Source organism: Vitis vinifera, chromosome 4 (assembly GCF_030704535.1).
Source record: "Vitis vinifera cultivar Pinot Noir 40024 chromosome 4, ASM3070453v1".
In the NCBI taxonomy this organism is placed as follows: Eukaryota; Viridiplantae; Streptophyta; class Magnoliopsida; order Vitales; family Vitaceae; genus Vitis; species Vitis vinifera.
Genome location: NC_081808.1, coordinates 21191580 through 21210537, shown reverse-complemented (window position 1 = coordinate 21210537; position 18958 = coordinate 21191580). Strand labels below are relative to the sequence as shown.

Here is an 18958-nt window from a genome sequence, read left to right as displayed (position 1 = left end):
TATATATCATATAAGTTTTTTTTTAGAAAGATATATAATTTCATTTTTACTTTTTTCTTGCCATCATCAAATTTTATTATATTTATTATTTAATTTTTTATATAAATATATTACAAAAAATATTATAAATGGATTTTGAATTGTTCATTCCTGTTATAATTCAAACTCAATTTGGACCCTGGAGCATTTGGACCTCATCATGTTGAGATGAACTTGTCGATGGCTAATCTCTGGTCAAGGTCCGACACAGCCCTAAATGGAGCCAGGTAAATCCTTGGGGCCTGTCGCCTGTGAGATCTTCCTCGTCGGATGCCATCCTTCATGTTAAGAGAGGGCATTTTTGATAGCTCAGTTGTGCCAAAGGGTGATTTGAACACCCTCTTAAGAATTCGAGGCAAAGGTAAAAAAATTAAAAAGAACCTAAAATAAGAGGAAGGATGAGATCACTTCACTTCTTGGCATCACGATTTCAATTCACTGTCATTAAAAGCCAAAATTTATTTTAACAATTTCTAAAGATTTAATTAAAAATATTTATTCACATATAAAATTAATTTTTTAAGGTGGTTCGAGTCTTTCAAAAGATAACTACTACATGTAAGATTCTTAGATGAAATCGATTCTCTTAAATTAAATGTAAAAATTAGATATACATAATTTAAAATTTTTAATAGTAATTAAATTTTTTCTTAATATTTGTTTTTGAAATTTTAAAATAATAAGGTAAATTACAGACTTGTCCAACCTCTGTTTGTAAGCTGCGGATTCAGGCCTTGGGCCCATTGGCCATAACTTCGATAAATTTAAATGGGCCTGGCTCACAGCCTGGCTCCGAACAATCGAAAATTGGGCAGTGGACACTGCTGCTGAAAATTCTCGGGAAATTTTGAAAAAGAAAGGGGAATAAATAAAAACTCTTCCTCGGCAGCTTTGGCCTTTGGGGGCAAGGCAAATGAAATGACGTTTTCGGGGAGGCATGTGTCTCTTCCTTACTCGAGAATCATATGCTCTGTTGTTTTAATCATTTTAACGGCCGAGAGAGCTGTGAGTATAAGATTTCCCGATCGGATCTCGGAAAGCGTGAAGGCTTCGTCCAATCAGCCTCTGAAAACGGCGGTTTTCGCTCTCGGAAGCTTTTGGAGATCCGAGGCCGTGTTTGGATGCTTGGATGGAGTTGTACGGACCACCGCGGGTTACGCCGGTGGATCCAAGGCCAACCCCGAGTACAGAAGCTGGGGCGATCATGCCGAGTCAGTTCAGGTTCAGTTCTCCTCCTTTTATTCTCTGGTTCATTATTTTGAGTTTGTCTTTCTCTTAATCTGGAACCCGGTTTTGTTGCTGCGAAAATGTAGGAAAAAGACAAGGTGAAGAAAGAAAATGTTGTCTTATTTTGGATTTCCAAAATTGTGAAAAAAAATTGACCTCTTTTAAGTGAAAAGAGTTGTTTGAGGCTCCGGGAATCTCAGCAACTGATCGGAAAAGCAGATAAATTTTTCGAACAAGATGGAAATATTCCATCACAAATGCTTCATAGGATCTCCTAAAAGAAAACCTAACATTGAGCCGGATCAGCGGGTTCATGAGTCATAACTAGGCCATAGTGGTGATGCATTATCCAGAAATTTGCCAATTCCTTGTTAGGTCGCTTGATACATTGTCCAGAAATTTACGAATTCCGTTGGTAGGCCGTAGTGTTGTTATATTCCTTGTTAATCATCTGCTTGCAACCTTCCATGAGCTGATTGTTTACATTTCTATTGTTATTCTAATTGAATCTTGCTTGCTGATAGACTATTGAAGTTTGCAATTTCTTTCCCGATATGTGCATACCCATTGAAGAATCTAAATCCTCAGCCATGGAAGTTTTTCATATTTTTTTTCTTTTAAATAAGTGAAGAGATGTAGAGTTTTTCCTTTTCAATTTGGTTTAGCAAAAGAAAGCCTTTGTCTTCGAGTCTCTAATTATTTGGGTTCATTTTATGGTGTAACAGTTCTTGTTATTTGAACCAGGAGGTTGCCAAAGCCATTCTTTTATAAGGTTCAGTAATTGGAAGGTGAATAAATCTGGTTTCAGGATAGATGTAGTTTCACTCTAGTTTAGCCAGTGTCCTATCTGAACCTTCAAAAGAAGTTGCTTGCCCATAAAAATTGTTAGTTCTGGCGAAAGGATTATATGTCAAAGGTCCAAGAGGATGATCTTTTTATAGAAATTTTCCATTTTACTGGATCTTTGAGAGCTTCCTTTCTTTTTCCATGATGGGGAGAATGCTGTCAAAGTTTGATTACTACCATATGTACCTGGGTCAGGGAAGCAATTTGCATAAGCTCATTCCAAAATCTGATATGATTCAGTTAGTGCTTTTTACCAAAAGAGAGAAATGTGCAAATTTTGAGCAGTACATGAGATTTTGGTGTTGTATTTGAATTCTTCTCATACCATATTTATGCCTTAGTAAGCAAATATATGGAAAGAGTAGGAATGACAATAAACCCCATTTCAATAATCTTTTCACCCTGATCTTCTTCTCTTTGTTTTTTTCCAGTGGGACTAAAATATATGGGTAATGTGTGTCAAATAATTGGCCCTAATAGAAAGAGCAGGCCTTCCCTTTTCCCCTGTCATTTGCTGATATAATCTTCACATTTCTCATCCTTTTGGCTTCCTTTTTCTTGCTTTTTTTGCATTATTATCATGGCTTTTATGGCAATAACATAACAAGGAATGGAAGAACAAGTAATTTCAGCTGGGACTTTATCATTGTTTAGGTTCAATGTAATATGCCCTATATTTATTTTCCTCTTTCCAAGTGGGTCAAATGCAAAGGAATGGAAGAACACCTTGGCTCCATTACTTTTATATGTACAAAGGTAGTGCGGTCTAAGTGATTTGATTCATCCATTGTAGCTTGATTAACAGTGTTTTGAAATGTGGCATTGATTGCTCAACAAAGAGATAGTCACCCGGTTGATTAACTATGTTTTGAGATGTAGAGTTGGTGGTACAAGAAATAGATAATCAACTAGCTAGCTAGTTGCATCATCAATGGCCCCCTTAAGGTCTAGTGTTCTTTTACATGCATAAATATGGATTGCCAAAATGCTGCAGTATTTCTAGTTCTTTAGTGACAATTTTTTTTAAACAACTAATTCATCAATGAAGAGTGGTTGGGCTTAGTGCTATCATTATTCTACCCAAGTGTGGTTCTTTCTCATGGCCAATTTCTGGGGAGCCTTAAGTTGTTTGTCCTGTTTGGCTATATACTTGGCCCAGAATTGTAATGCACTAGGGACCATCTGTTTGGTGCAAATTACATGAGGATTTCCAGAGGCTAATGTGCTTGTGGCTCAACAATTGTCTGGTGTGTAGTTTCTTTTATTTTTTATTTTTTTATGTTTTATTTATATTCAGTGTGATGAAATGGTGAAGCCTTAGTCTTGATGATTATGGGATGTGTGTGTGTGTGTTTTAAGGATTTTATTCTCATTGGTTGTGATTGCAACACATCATGTTCAGGCTATGCCATATCCCTTGCTGGTTCTAGTTGTCATTGGTTATCATCATAACCCTAGGAAGAATATTTCACTAATTTGCCACTGATCATCATTCTTATAGCAAATTTCACTTGTCACTTCTAGAAGATTCCCTATGCTACCTGTTGCCAGCTCCAAGTGCTTATCATGGATTAAAATATTGGGAATTTTGGTGAAATTTCAGTTGAAAATAGGGAGAGATATTAAGTCGAACTGAGTTTTGGTGATTTTTCTGATAAATTTCTGATTTTTCGACAATTTTCTCTATAAAATCTCCCCCATGTCAGCACAGAGAAAGGGGTCCCTTTTTTTTTGGTTTTAAAAAGGAAAGGGGCCACCTGGGTTTGAACCCAGGCTCTCCAGCATGCGAAACCATGGTTATTGCCCTTAGTGCAACTTGTTTTGAATCTGATTTAACTGATTATTAAAAATATAAAACCATTATGATAATCTTCTTAAGAAAATGAGATTTTTATTCTCTCTCTCTCTCTCTCTCTATATATATATATATATATATATATCATCATTTCTTTTCACATGTTAGGAGGTGAGTGTTTCCCTTTCTGTTTTTTTACATCTTGAGTCGCTATTTTAGCGTCTCTTCGTAATACAATACTTTTTTTACTTATAAAAAAAAAAAAAGCATTTCTTTTATATCCTTAAATATATCCAAACTAGATAGGTCATCATTTAGCATTAAATGCATTTTCAAGTTTTGTACATTATTATCAAATATATATATATATATATTTTATAACCAAGGAACCTTCTATGGCCAAGCCCTTAAGACTCTCCATGGGGAATCAAACCTCGGGGTGCTGACCATCCCGCAACAACCTGTGCCAGGTAAATTCAAGGTATCATCAATAATAGGATTCGAACCCAAGACCATGTGCCATTTATTGGGACCATACTTCCTAGTCGAACCCTAACCAACTCGGCTGCATATATATATATATATAATTTTTTCAATAAAGCGACTTTAATATGTGTATCATTGCTTGTTTTTATCATATCTTGGATTTTTTTAAAAAAATATTTTTATGAATTTTGATTAATTTCCATCCCATGAATATTTTTTGTTTGAATTTCCATCCAATATTTTTATAAAATCCAACCACCAATATTTCTGCAATTTCTGATATTTTAATCCTTGGTGCTTATTGTTAGGTCTAAGGAAAGAATTAAATCTTAGAACATCACTTGTGTGGCTTACTGGGACAATCCCTGGATTATGATAATTATTTTCAGGCTAATTGGGGGAATTACTGAATTCTGATGTTTATTTTCAGCATTGCAGTATTATTGGACATGGCTGTGTAGAAACATTTTGGAACAGAATTGAGTTAGTTATGTATAGCAATATACTGGCTTATGGATTATTTGTTCCTTCGATTATTTGGAAAATCTATGGAGCTGATTACTTTTATTTTTGAACTTGCATGGGTTAAAGGTGAGAATGATTGTGCACCAAAATTGAGATGGAAATCCTTTTGCTTAATGAACAAGAGCATGCCTATTTGCCTGTTACTTATACATTTAAACTTGCACGGCTCAAAGTTGGAAAGGGTTTTGCACAAAGATTGAAATGGAAATCCATTTGCTTAGCAACAGAATATGATTCTCAGGGACTCCTGGGATTGTAATTTTAGTGAGCAAAATGCTCTGTATTGATAACAATTTGAGTTGTTTTGATCATAGAAGTAAAGGGTAGACAAATTCTTGATGTTGTGCTAAAGGAAAATGAGGCCATAGACTCTTATGTTGAAGAGCAATGCTTGTGGATTCTTGTGTAAGTTAAATGTTGAAAAGTTGTATGACCATGTCAATTCGAATTTCTTGATCTTAGTTCTTAAAAAGATGAGTTTTGGCAGAAAATGGGTTCAATGGATTAAATGGTACATATCTTCTGCAAGGTTTTCAGTGATTGTTAATGATAACCTTCTAGTTTCTTTGAAAGGTACAGGGGCTTGAAGCAAGGGGACCCTATGTCTCCCTATTTATTTGTTGTTGCAATGAAGACCCTTAGCTATCTTCTCAAGAGAGCTAGTGAGGTTGGATGCCATACATGAGTTAGGGTGAGGGGGAGAGGCAGTGAAGGGGAGGTGTCTCACTTGTTTGCACATGACACTCTTGTTTTTCATGAGGCTTCCCAAGATCAAGTAGTCCATTTAAGTTGGTGGCTCATGTGGTTGAAGCTTTATTGGAGTTGAAAATTAACTTGGATGAGAGTGAGCTAGTTCCTATTGGTTGGGTGGAACATGCTGAGGAGTTGGTCTTGGAGTTAGGATGCAAAGAAGGCAAGCTTCCATTTACTTACTTGGGTCTTCCTTTGGGTTCTCCTTTTAGATCAATGATGGTTTGGGATGAGGTGGAAGAGAGGTTTCGTAAAAGACTATCAATAAGAAAAAGACAGTATATCTCTAAAAGGGTAGAGGCTTAAATTGATCAAGAGCACTCTATCTAGCCTTCACATATTCCTTTTGTCTTTGTTCAATTCCAAGGGAAGTCAGATTGAGGTTGGAGAAAAATTATTGGGATTTCTGAGGTGGGGTGTTGAAGAAAAAGATGCATTTTGTGAAATGGCTGACAATGTGCATGGAGAAGACTAAGGGGGGTGGGGGGTGGGATGATGAGCATTAGACGTCTTTCTTTGTCGAATAAGGTGTTTTTGTGCAAATGGAATGATGGTATGCAATTGGAAGAGGACCGTTTTGGAATTAGGTCATTAGTAGAAAATATGGGGAGGAAGAGGAGGATGATGGTTGAGTGAAGCAAGGAGGCTGAAGTTTTGGAAGGATAAATGGTGCGGGGATAGATGGGTATGGGGTTGGGCTATGAAAATCTATCAAGGAGGCTGAAGTTTTGGAAGGATAAATGGTGTGGGGATAGATGGGTATGGGGTTGGGCTATGAAAATCTATCATGGAGGCTGAAGTTTTGGAAGGATAAATGATGCAGGGATGAACCATTGTGTGTTTCCTTCAATTCTCTATTTTGCCTTAGCCATTTCAAATTTTCGCTAATGAATGAAACATTTTCTCGCTCTGCAGAAGAATAAATTGTAATTAGATTTTTATGGACTTGGCACGCAAATTTTTTCTGCTTGTGACTATGCTTTGTTCGAGAAATTCATTTTATCTAATGAATTAAACATTTTGTCTTGCGCTACTGAAGAATAAATTGTAAGTTCTTTATTGTATGATACTAGGCCAATTGCTTGTGAGGCTCACTGTACAGGGTGATCTGAATTACCCTCTAATTCACTTAAGCATTTCACTGCCACTAATCTGAAATACCTCCTAATCAATGCCAGCCTTTTTCTGATCCTGATGACCTTAAACCTTGCTGATATAATTGTTTGAACTCTTAGCTATAAGGCAACAGGTATTTGATTATCCATAGCCAGTTTTATATATTAGGGCCTGGAAGTAGAAGATGGATTGTGTTTTACTCTGGCTCAAAAATAAGGATTTTCTCTTCTTTTTGTTTTCATAGAACTTCTTTCTGTTCCTTATATCCAGAAAGATCTGTTTCTGTCATTTCTGCCTTGTCAATTTTATGGGAACTTGTTTAATGTGAATTTCTGAATGTTATGTAGATTGAATACAATCCCAGGCTGATTACTTTCAGGCAACTTTTAGAGGTTTTCTGGTCTAGTCATGATTCTAGGCAGGTATTTGGGCAAGGCCCTGATGTGGGTAACCAATATAGGTAACTCTCATGACCTGGAGCAACATCTTCTAGTTCATTTTAAAAGTCATACTTACCCAATGAACCGATCTATGTCTATAGGTCTATTATCTTTACTAATGGGACTGAAGAGTTGAGACTGGCTGCTGTCAGCAAAGAAAGAGAACAAACTGTGTCAAAGAGCAGTATTGTGACTACTCAAATTCAACAACTTGGAAAATTTTGCCCAGCAGAGCCTGAACATCAGGTTTGGTAGCTTGATCACAGTTTTCTTTATGCGCTTGTAGTTGATTTTGTTACTGTGGAACTCTTCTATTCTTCAACTTGATTTAAAAAAAAACTACTATTGATGTAGAGCTTATAGTTTATGTATAACTCAATTCTTTGCGAGTTTGTCTTAGAAGTCAGATTTGAAAGCAAAATTCATATTGATTTAAAGCTTGTATCCTATGTTGTATTAGGGTTGGGCTGTTAAAAAGCAAGCTTTTAAGTTGGATAATCACAACTGAGGTTCTGGAACTGTCTTGTTTGTTGACAACTAAAACATTTTTAAAAAAAAACAACAAAAACAAAAACTAAAAACAGAAACTGAAAAGAAATGACTTCCTCAGATGTTTAAACAGAGCAGACAACATACCATGAAATCCTATTTTTTGAACTAATACTTTCATTTGCTCTTTCTGTTTCTGGAACAGTGAATCAGAAAAGCATATATGTATATATAAAATATTTTATTTTATTTTTATACTTTCCAAATGCATCCCTATTCTTTTTCCAAGAAGCAGTGTAGTGTAGAACCTCCACAGTAATTCTTCAATATTCCACACTGCCAAACACTTAAGCTGATGATTCCTACTTTCATATTTTAAGAAATGGAAAACACATTCCAGTATACTGCCAATTTAGGAAAATTCCTTTCCAAGGCAAAAGATTTGTTTCTAACCTTATTGCATCACTGACAAACTTTTCGTGTTTCAAAATCTGCAGAAATTTGAGCTCAAAAGAAATCCTTTCCTCATTCAGCTGATGGGGAACTTGCCTGAAGAAGAGCTAGAGAAATCAACTCTGGCAGCAAAACTGAACGGTTTTGCAGCAGAGCTTTGCCCACCGAAGGTTCAGCAGCAAATTAATGCAAGGATTGAGGAGATCATTAGAAAAGGTTGGCCCATTTTGAGAGAAGTGTAGTTGACACGAGGACATAAATTCAGATAAACAGGGCACAGCAGACTGCACTTGCAGTAGCCTATCACCAATACGAGTCACCATGAACTGAAAGCTGTGCAAGAGGCGCAAGTGAATGGAAATCCATTGATTCAATCCACCATTGTTGTATGCCAGCCCCTGCTGTAGGTAGTGGTTCTTTGGCCCCTCTGTAGCTTGTATTAGTGTGCTGACCCCAAATCTTTTGCATATTTATTTGTAAGAAATCCCTGCTCTTGTGAACTCCATACAACGTTATTATCTCATTTTCCTTTTAACATTTGGATGCAGTTGAAATTGAATTTTAACGGACTCAGATACCAATTTTATCCTTGGAACTGCAGATGATTGTCATCTGGGTTTGTGTTGAGATTTTACCAAGTGTAAGAAATTTTGGTTTTTTAAAGAAACGCAATTCTAAGCTTGATAACTTTGAAGTCAAAACACGTGTAGATGTTTGACCAAACAGCTAGGCTCGATGCCTTAATACAGGCGTGACTTTTTTTCCTTTTTTTGTCTTCCTTGAACCCTCTCCAACCAGCCCTTCATCATTTGATTCAGAGTGAAATTTTTTATAAAGCAGTTATACTTATGAACGGTTAGAACCAGTCAGCTTTCTTTCTTTGATAAAAAAGATTCTGGTGTTTTTTTCTATGGTCTTAAATGTAAATAGTACTTAATAGTGTTGAAGTATTAACTTGTTTTTTTAATTTAAATTATTTTAAATTTTTTATTTTTTAAGATAATTTTATCTTAATAAAAAAAAATACTTTCCTAAAATTTTCTTTTTTACGTAGATTTTAAAATGTTGTTTTAAAAATTAAGTTATTCTTAAAATTATTTATTTTTTAATTTTCTATTTTTAGGACAGTCTTGTATTAATGAAAAAAACTAAATCTTAAATAACTTGCCTAGCAAAAAAAAATTCCTCAAGCATAGCACCACATGTATGCTCTATTCTCACGAAATCATTAAGAAAATCTAAAACAAATAATTATTTTTATGAGACAACAAAAACACCCAAAAGAGAGGTGAATTGAGTAGTTAAAAACTTTTCACAAAATAGTTAAATTAAAACAACAAAATATTTAATTACAAATGCAATAAATTAAAGAGTAAGGGAATCTATGTCTACTCTCTTCAACCTTCTAATCGAGTGAAGGTTCCACTATCCAAGGTTTTAACCCAAATCTTCAATCTTTTATACTTGAATTTATGAACTCCAATGGGCACTACAATCCTTTAAGTTCTCAACCAACTTAAAGTTTCTATTACTTAAAACAAGAATAGGAAAATGAAGAATCCTAGTATAATTGTAGAGCTTAATACAAAGGAAAGGCTAGGATGGATTTCAACGGTGCACGTAAAAATTTACAAGTGAAGGATTTAATGCACTTAAATGAAGAGTGTTGAAATAGAGAAAGTAGGTGAAAAAATATTCAATATTAGTGTTATCTTGTCAATAAATAAAAGAGAGTTTTCCAATTTATAAGAAAACAACTCAAGACCCCAAAACAATACAAAAAAGGCATCAATCAATTGAGCTCTAATTCAACATATTGACTTAGCCATATAGTCTTCAAGTGACATTTGGTGTTTTTAATGCTTGAGTGAACCTCAATTGGTTAGATACCAACTATTAAAAGAGAGAATTTTGTACAAGCTTAATCGATTCTCAACCAAGAAAGCCTAATCAGTTGAATTGATGTCCTAGTCAATTTGACCAGTTCAAGGCATCCTTAATTGGTTGCATAGAAAATAGACAAAAATACTTTCCTTTTAAGTTTTAATCTTTTAGTAACTCGAGCATTTCATTTAAAAACCTTTAAGATATTTTTAAAAGAATTAAACCCAAGTTTTTGAAGTAAAACACATTCATTCACTTTGAAGACACAAGGTTACTTTTAAGCTTAGGTGAGGATGAATGAAACAACATTTAGAAGTGTATAAACATATTTTATCCTAAGTGAACTGATGAGATTCATCTTATAGAGGTTCCTAGACAACTTGAGTCTTCAAGGATGTGTTTCTTCATGACTTTTGAATATCTTATAAGAATATTTGAGTTTTCTTTTGAATTTATTAATAAAACCTAAAAAATTCACTTGAAAAACATGTTAGTATACTTAGTCTTATTTTGTAATCGTCAAAATGTAACTAGGGAAACCCTTGAACTAATAATTTTGTTTAATAAATTCCTCATTTTGGTCAAATAATTTGTAATGACAAATTGTAATTCTCAAACCACATTTCTAAACATTTTCTTTTTTACAATTATTTATAATATTCTTTGTAACAATATTGTTACATGATAAACTCTTGATCATTTTTAGTTAACATCAAACTTTCTTTATGTAATACAACTTTAAAAAATATGATAAGATAATTCTCACAAATTTGCCTAGAATAGCCACTATTAGTCTTCATATTTTATCCTTAATAATTCCCTTGATAGAACATTTTCTTGTATTTCTTTTAAATGTATGAAAAGTTAATTTTATCCTGTTTTTATTAGAAGGAATTCATATAATAATATTGTAATTTTTAAATGTATCAAAATTTAATTTTAAGGAATTCATCAAATAATATTGCAATTTTTCTTTTTAACTTTATTATTGTACAAATAACCTATTTTTTCATGTCATCTTTATAAATGTAATATTTAAACATAAAAGTTGCCTTTTCAATAATAGAATATGAAAGGAGTGGAAATTAGAATAGAGAGAAAAGAAGATTGAGAAAATATAATATTGCATTCTCATTAATAATTGATGAATATGAAGATGAATTTCATCTACGGATAACACCTAGAGTGGGAGATGAATAGTCGTTATTAAAATACTTTGAGATGATATCTCATGAATGCTAAAGTCCCTTGATTTTTCAATTGTTTTGATTTTCTTTTTCAATCTTACTAACAAGTAAACAAATCACAAGTAATAATGGATGCATCAACACTCTAAGTTAGTCGAGCAAATCATATGCATATATATCAACACTCTCCAACCATGATATATAAGACATTGAATCAACTCAAAATCACGTATTCACATGTGTTTTGACATCCACATCAAAATTGACATATACCTTATTCTTTTAAAGTTTCAATAATCTAATTTCAACTTATATATCAATTAACGCAATGGAAATATTATAAGCTAATGAAAAAATCCAATCAAAAGATAAGATAGAATAAAGAGACAATAACACCAATATTTTAATGTGGAAAACCTTCAAAGAGATAAAAAAAAAAAATTAAAAAAACCATGGGCTTTAAGAGATCAAAACATCCATTATGAAGAAAATTAATTGAATATAAGGATTTACCTAACCCAATCCTTTAATCCCCACTTGAACCATTTGCCTAAAACCTTCAAACTCCGGCTACACACTTTCTTCTTTGAGAGCGTACTTGGAATCCACATCAAACTTGATCTCAATCTCTTGTTGAATCCACAAAAAAAATAAAATAAAAAAGGGTTTTGCCGCAAATATGATGGATATGAGAGTAGGAAGAATTTGGTATTTCCATCACCCTATTGGATTTTTATTTTTTATTTTTAAACATCCTCAATGTTTAGTTGAATTACCCTACTATCATTCTTATGACTAACTGTAAAATCTTGCAGCAAATTTAGCTCTTAATAGAAATTTTAAATATTCTTAAAAATATTACTAAAGACAACTCTATTCCAATTTATAGCTATAAACTTGACATTATCAATTATTATTTTTCAAATATTAGTAGCCAAAGGATCCATTATAATGACATTTTCAAGGTTTAAGACCATATCCTTAAAATTGTTAATTTTTTAGCCACATTGCATCAAAACTAAAAAATTTCCTTCAATCATATGCTTTTGATTTAATTTTAAGATGATAGTAGCATGGTTTGAGTTAATTAGAAAGAAAAGATGATGATGGGAAATAGAGCCATATAATGTCCTTTATCCATTTGTAGACAAACATGATTTAAGCGCTCTTATATAACAACTTGGCCATGCTTTTTCCCAAATGAGAGGTATCATGTATCGGGTACTGGGTACCGGGTGTACCAAGGTACCAACCCAAAGCATATCGGGTACCAATTGTACTAAGATGTCAACTTGTCCCCAACATGAATAATTTTTATAAACAAGGTGTTTTTTGCCTCATTGCACTCAAACCCATCAAAAGCCAGTGACCCATGTTGTTCAAGTTAACAACTACATTCATGTTCCTTGAACAAAGGGCAATAAGGTAGAGTAGTGCTTCAATGGATGCTTTAAAAGCACCTGACTCCAAAGCTCTTAATCAAAGAGACTTGCTCGTGAGAGGTTTAGGAAGGTAAACACCAATCTCCTGAACTCTCATTGCTCCCAGAAAAGCACATAAATCAAGAATGATTTGTGAATGCATACAAGGAATAAATCTCAAGGCAGTACCTGTCTCTAAACTTAACATGTATAGCCTAACATGAGTCAAGACGACCATTGACAAGTTTGGTGAAGGTCCCAAGTTTTGAATTCCTGACTCGCCAATCCCTGTAAGAAAAGTTGACTCTATTAGGATAAAAGCTTTTAAAAGCATGACATGAGGTAATAGACATGGAATTCGTTATTCATTCAATGATATTCTAGGTTCACTTTTATCTATCCTTATTCCATGCATTATTCTCTATGAGCATTTTGACCTAGCAATTATTGCATTGTATATGACCTCGGTACATTAGAAATTCCACGAAAAATTCAAATCATGGGTCCTTGCAAGTAGATGATTTGTTAGTAATCAATTCATAGACTTAGGCAATCTATTTGAAACTATAGTGAACCACTCAGTAATTGGAAGGATGGTTGGTGTTGGCCATTAGGATGAGGTTCCTATAGTGAGTGTATTAGTGTGTATGGTTACACATTTAACAAGACACACAATGAGTCGTGATAAAAGACTATTAAATAGGCATAACTTGACTAAGTTGTTATACTATATTGTCTCTCAACCTTGAGAGAATATTAAACTTGTGCAAAAATTAGCAGTGACTTTGACCTATGAATGATATCGTAAACTAATTATATATTCCCAAATGATTGAGTCATTGTTGATGAAAACCGGTAGTAACAAATATTCTTAATAGAGACACCATGATATCTCATGGACTTTGAGACAATATATCCTCTTGGGTGATCCTGGGGATATGTGATCATGAAATATGTGAGCCTATAATAATTCATTTGGTGGAATTTGACATATGTTATTTATATTAGAGTATGTCATTTGATCACATAATAAAAAGATTTATAACTTAATGATTGTAGAGGTAGTTTTGAAAAGTTGATAACTTTCACCTTGTTAGATTATGAACATCAATTCATTGGGAGACTAAATACAACGGATAGTAGGTTACGGATTTGAGCACTTGATGTCTTGTTATTATATAATACAATTGGCTCTCTGTAGTGGAATGTTGTATCAACTTCAAAATCGGATTTTAAGGGAGTCAGTACTGTCATATGGGTCCTACTGGTCCTAATTCAAGTTCATATTTCTTGATCGCACGATTTATGAGCGTTGGATGAGTTTTTAGTTCACTTATGTGCATAAGTACATTTTGGTAATTATACAAGATCGCATAAAAGTAAGCAAGAGGTATCTTCGGATTGGTCTGATTGATTAATTGAAGCCCTATATAGTTAATTAATAAATTAACAACATTTTTCTATTAAATTAAGTGACCTAAGTTCATGGTGGTCTCAAATCACTTAAGCCTGGTAGGAAGCATAGAAATACCTCCCCTAGGAGTTAAGATTTCTAATTCAAACTTTTGTCATTCTCTTTGTGCAATCCAGAGAGAAAACCCTAGCCTCTAGTCTAAGTTCTCTACTATCTTAGTATTTAAACTCAAGGAGGAGTCATCAGGTAGAAGATCATGACGTCTACGAGATTTGTTGCCGCTTTGGAGCTTTCTATACTGACAAGAATCAATTCGAGAACATCTAAATCATAGGTATGACATTTTCTCTTGATCTACGGTATCTTTATTGGTTTTTGAAACCAAGTTAATAGTTGTGCTTAGACCTAAAGAAGTTTAGAATAAGTTTTGATGCACCCTAATGATTTGAGGTATAGGAAAGAAGGAATTTAGGGTTCCTAGTAGACTCACCCTCCCACCAATCATGTCCTAATGGAGAAAAATTATGAAAGTAGGCCTAGGATTTAAGAAAAGAAAAGATAGAATAGAAAAAAAAAATTATCTTCAATTCTTTCACCATTTGCTTCTCAACCCAACAACACTTGGACCAAATCATGGTGATCGGTCTCTAGTAGCAAAAGACTTGCCTCAAATCTTCAAGGGTCATGCACCAAATACAAGTATGAACTAGACTTCTCTTTACCAAACTAAGTATAATTAACTGACAATAGTCATCGACACTGCAAAAATCTTTTATTAGGGATTGATAAGTTCCAATAATATGTTTTATATTCATCTTATATGAGTTCAAAAGACTCTCATGATAAAGAACTTATACATATATAGTATTAAAAACTTTTTCTCATATCTGAAAATCGAACGCATCTTCATGGGTAAAAGAAACTTGTACTTTTTCAGTTTTGCATTACCATTGATCCAAATATACTGCCTGCCATTTCTGTTCTTCCTTTTTACTTTCTGGTGTTGCGCCTTCAGAGACAAAAAAACCCATGACCCATGCCATGAACGGTAGAAGATTGGGGTAACACATATGATGGGGCTAGCTTAAAGCCTAAGCTCATTCTTCTCCAACCCAACAATGTTTTGGGCCGATGGGCTCCTACTAGGCCGGCATCTGAGGCCCTTTTTTCCAATATAAAGCAAAATTTCCTTTGGTTTGTTTTCACAATAAAATTTTAATTTTTCTTGATAAAAAATATGTTTTTTGAATCTTTAATTTTGATTAAAAATAAAATAAAATATCAGAAAATAATTTAAAATAAATTTTAATTTTCTTTGAAAACAAAAAAAGAAAGCAAAAAGGGATTAAATAATCAGCAAATGTCATTTTTATAAGAAGAAATAATTTAATTATTATTTTCTAAAAAAGGCAGCAGTAACCTCTTTTAATCTATCATCATTTACTGTATGTATATCTTTTAATTATTAGGATTTAAACCAACACTAATTCATATGGGTGGGCTGGCTATCTTACAATCAGAGAAAGCCACATCATTACCACAGTGGATAGGCTAAACGCTGTCGTTTTGCGGGTCACAGCATCACAGCCCCGGACGCCTTTATATTCACAGGGAGGTTTTCCAGTCGCAGGTCGCATTTAGATCGAGAGATCGAGAAGAGAGAGGGAGACAAAGAGAGTAGCGAAGATAGAGCCGGATCGAAAGAGGAAGAAAACTTCGATCTCATCTGCAGATCGAGCGGAGCACAACAAAAAGAAGGGGAAAATGTCGTCGAATCAGGTGAGGGCTTCGCACATCTTGATCAAGCACCAAGATTCCAGAAGGAAGGCGTCTTGGAGAGATCCTGAAGGTCGAGTCATAAAGGCCACCACCAAAGAAAGTGCCGTCACTCAGATTAAGGCCATTCGCGACGACATCATTTCTGGCAAATCTAAGTTCTCCGACGTCGCTTCTCAAATCTCCGATTGCAGCTCTGCCAAGCGCGGCGGCGATCTCGGTCGGTTTTTATAGCTCTACTCTCTTTATCTTCTTCTGTTTTGATTGGTTTTTTTGGATTAGGGTTTTCACTCCTGCCTTCTCTTTGGATGCTGAGAAAACTCAGGAAAACTAACTTTGTGCTTTGTGTTGTTTTGTGTTGCTTTCCAAAAATAAAAAACATTACACTAACTGCCAAAAAGTAGAGTGATAATATTTATTTTGTCTCGAAGAGTGAGAAATCTCAGGTTCAAAATTTTTAATCCTTTCGTCTCGACTGTGGAAATTACTTCAACTATGGCCTCAGCCGATGAATGCTTTCTGTGTATAACCGTGGTCTTTTGTTTGAGTAAGGGAAGGACGGTTAGCGTGGGATATTACTGTTAATTTTGGATTGTGATGAATGTTTTTCTGATCTGTTAGGTGTTACGAAAGTGAGATTAGGGTTTCTGTTGCTGAACTCAAGACATCTCCAAATCTTTTGACACTCTGATTTCAGAAGCTTGTGTGCTTACCTTTCTTAGGTTTTCCCCAGTTTTTCTGCCTCTTTTTCAGTGATTTTGAACACCATAATCGTTGCATCTGGTTCCTTATTCTTATCTTCTTTTCCCCCTCATTGACTTTCTTGTTATTGAATTGGATTCAAAGAATATCAGATTGCTCTGCGGTTGCAATGTGTTGTAGTCTGCCTCTGATGAGTTGGTCTCCTCAGAGTGAATTAGGGTTTTTCGCAGTTGAGATTTGTTTTTTCACATTTATTCTTGTTTTCAGATAAAAGAAAGTAGTAAAAAACTTGTCTCTTAGTTATGACAATCTAAAATTGTGGATTTCATAGATCTGAATTCTCAGTACTTTCAAGTTTTGCCATCTTGTGTGTTAGGATGAAGTTCTTTTCCATTGTTCATGTTGGCTTGGTTTTAATAGCTTGTTCATCTTAAGTGATATAGGAGATAAAGAGGCTTCTCAATGATTACAACAAAATTCATGCTCTTCTTATGCTGTGGACTCAATGAGATTATAATGATTAGCTACAATGTTAACTAGCAATTTGGATATGTTCGGTTTTGGAGTTAAGATTCCTTATGCCTGGTGAAAAAGTTGGTGTGTCACTTGTTTTTCAAGTGGCACATTGTTTCTCATACTCACGAAGACTAAACCTCAGCTCCAAGACTTTCCACTATCTCGAGCAACATTGTTTTTAATAATTCCATTTTATATTTTATAGGAGAAATTTTTTGTGGTCTGCTCCCTCTTCTGTAGGTACTTGTACCACCAGTTGATCTCATCAGATCTTTATCAGTAAAGAATGTTGCAAACCCTATATGCTTATATGCTATATTTGAAGTCCAGTGGTGCCCCTGACTCAGCCAAACAAGTTTTCTTTACTGATCTTGCAAGGTGGGATCAGGACAAGGAATGGAACTGGGATAAGTTTTGCAGGGGTTTTGTCCATGAGGATGGGATCAGAACAGGGTGCCCCATCCTGAGCATGCACGATTACCATCCTTATTTTGTAACTTTTGGGTCCCATGTGTTGGAATACCATCTTGCATGAAAATCGTTGGTAAATCAATATTTCTATATGGTTTAGTCCCATAGCTCCCTCTAGCATCCAAGAAATTCTCATGTAATCTTGCTGTCTCTTGTTTTGGTTTCCTGGTAGAACTGATACATAGGTTTTTGGCTCTCATCCTTCCATCCATCACTTAATTTTGAATGAAGGGAATTTCTGTTTTTATTAATAAAACCACCAAAAATAATAATAATTGTTGTCTTTGCTCTTTTTCCAATATTCATGATACAGGTTCAGGCTCTGGATCTGTACAGATGAGTATCATAAATATTATAATTTAGGTTTAGTGATAATCCAGAGGAGTCTGTTTCATGCTAAGACATTCTTCAGTCAAAACTAATGCTTAATAAACCTGTAGAATTTATTGAAAATGCCCAAATTTGTACTTTTGCATTTGCTACAGCTTCTGGACCCAGTTTTTTTGCTGCAAATCATCTGAGAGCTTTACAGTGGCCCTGGTTACATACTGAAACACCTTTAAAGCGTAGACGGTTTGAGGCTCATGCCAGTGCACTCTACTGAATGTGCTATGTACTTGTGTGCGTCTGCATGCATTTCCAGGCCTGCCTTAGAGAGTTTAGTTTGGTATGAAGTTTGAAGCTATTATGAACAAGAAAATTTGAATGTTTCTTCCCTTCTAGTATTTGTGGGTTGTTTAGATCTGGCCTTATACATGATCTTTTAGTTTGTGTTCACTATGGGACTTGTTACCTTGTTGAGCCCTTTGATTCCTTATGATGCACGTGTAAATGAGATTTCTACCCCCTGTGCATATAAATGTCTTTCCAATATATTATTTTTGTTTTTGCACAAAAAGAGTACGGGATGTACATGTGAGCGGTGCCCCATTTTGGCATTATGTTTCATTTGGCTTTGATTGATCTCAGGTCTTATCCTGATAAATGCAGGTCTTAAACAAAAGTACTTTGTAAATGTTGTTACAGGGCCATTTGGTCGGGGTCAGATGCAAAAGCCTTTTGAAGAAGCAACATATGCTCTTAAAGTTGGGGAGATTAGCGACATCGTGGAAACTGATAGTGGGGTTCACATCATAATGAGGACTGGTTGATCATCGCAGAAGAAGCTCTTGGTTAGACTGAAACAAGGAGTCTTCTGAAATATGGTTGTTGCTCTTCCAATATGGGCAACAATATGACCATCTTATTACAGGGCACGAGGCCATTGATGTGTGTGGAGTGTTAGAACTTATAATACCCAATTCTGAACTGTTTTGACCCATTCCTTGGGAACATCTAAAATTTTTACCAGGTTGTGGATTGATGAGATTTGTATTAACTGAATAAAAGCATGGTTTGATATACATCTCTCAATTTGTTTC

At 34.6% G+C, this 18958-nt stretch overlaps 2 protein-coding genes across 2 annotated transcripts; both read left to right on the top strand.

The window, feature by feature from the left end:
- The first annotated feature begins 421 nt into the window (after positions 1-421).
- On the top strand, positions 422-8703 carry LOC100241959 (peptide methionine sulfoxide reductase A5). The gene is made up of 4 exons (XM_002269437.5): positions 422-1260; positions 7132-7244; positions 7326-7470; positions 8211-8703. The coding sequence occupies exons 1-4, from the start codon at positions 958-960 to the stop codon at positions 8406-8408; spliced, it is 759 nt and encodes a 252-aa protein (XP_002269473.1). The 5' UTR covers positions 422-957; the 3' UTR covers positions 8409-8703.
- Positions 8704-15498: 6795 nt separating this feature from the next.
- Positions 15499-18940, top strand: LOC100242075 (peptidyl-prolyl cis-trans isomerase Pin1). Its single transcript, XM_002269595.4, has 2 exons — positions 15499-16068; positions 18564-18940. The coding sequence occupies exons 1-2, from the start codon at positions 15837-15839 to the stop codon at positions 18686-18688; spliced, it is 357 nt and encodes a 118-aa protein (XP_002269631.1). The 5' UTR covers positions 15499-15836; the 3' UTR covers positions 18689-18940.
- Positions 18941-18958: the final 18 nt, after the last annotated feature.

What these genes read in the sequence shown, in the direction of transcription:
- LOC100242075 (XM_002269595.4), top strand. Translation starts at nt 15,837, where the DNA reads ATGTCGTCGAATCAGGTGAGGGCTTCGCACATCTTGATCAAGCACCAA. An exon ending in CAAGCGCGGCGGCGATCTCG is followed by an intron (nt 16,069 to 18,563) that starts GTCGGTTTTTAT and finishes ATGTTGTTACAG; the next exon opens with GGCCATTTGGTCGGGGTCAG.
- LOC100241959 (XM_002269437.5), top strand. Translation starts at nt 958, where the DNA reads ATGACGTTTTCGGGGAGGCATGTGTCTCTTCCTTACTCGAGAATCATA. An exon ending in ATCATGCCGAGTCAGTTCAG is followed by an intron (nt 1,261 to 7,131) that starts GTTCAGTTCTCC and finishes AATGTTATGTAG; the next exon opens with ATTGAATACAATCCCAGGCT. An exon ending in GATGTGGGTAACCAATATAG is followed by an intron (nt 7,245 to 7,325) that starts GTAACTCTCATG and finishes CTATGTCTATAG; the next exon opens with GTCTATTATCTTTACTAATG.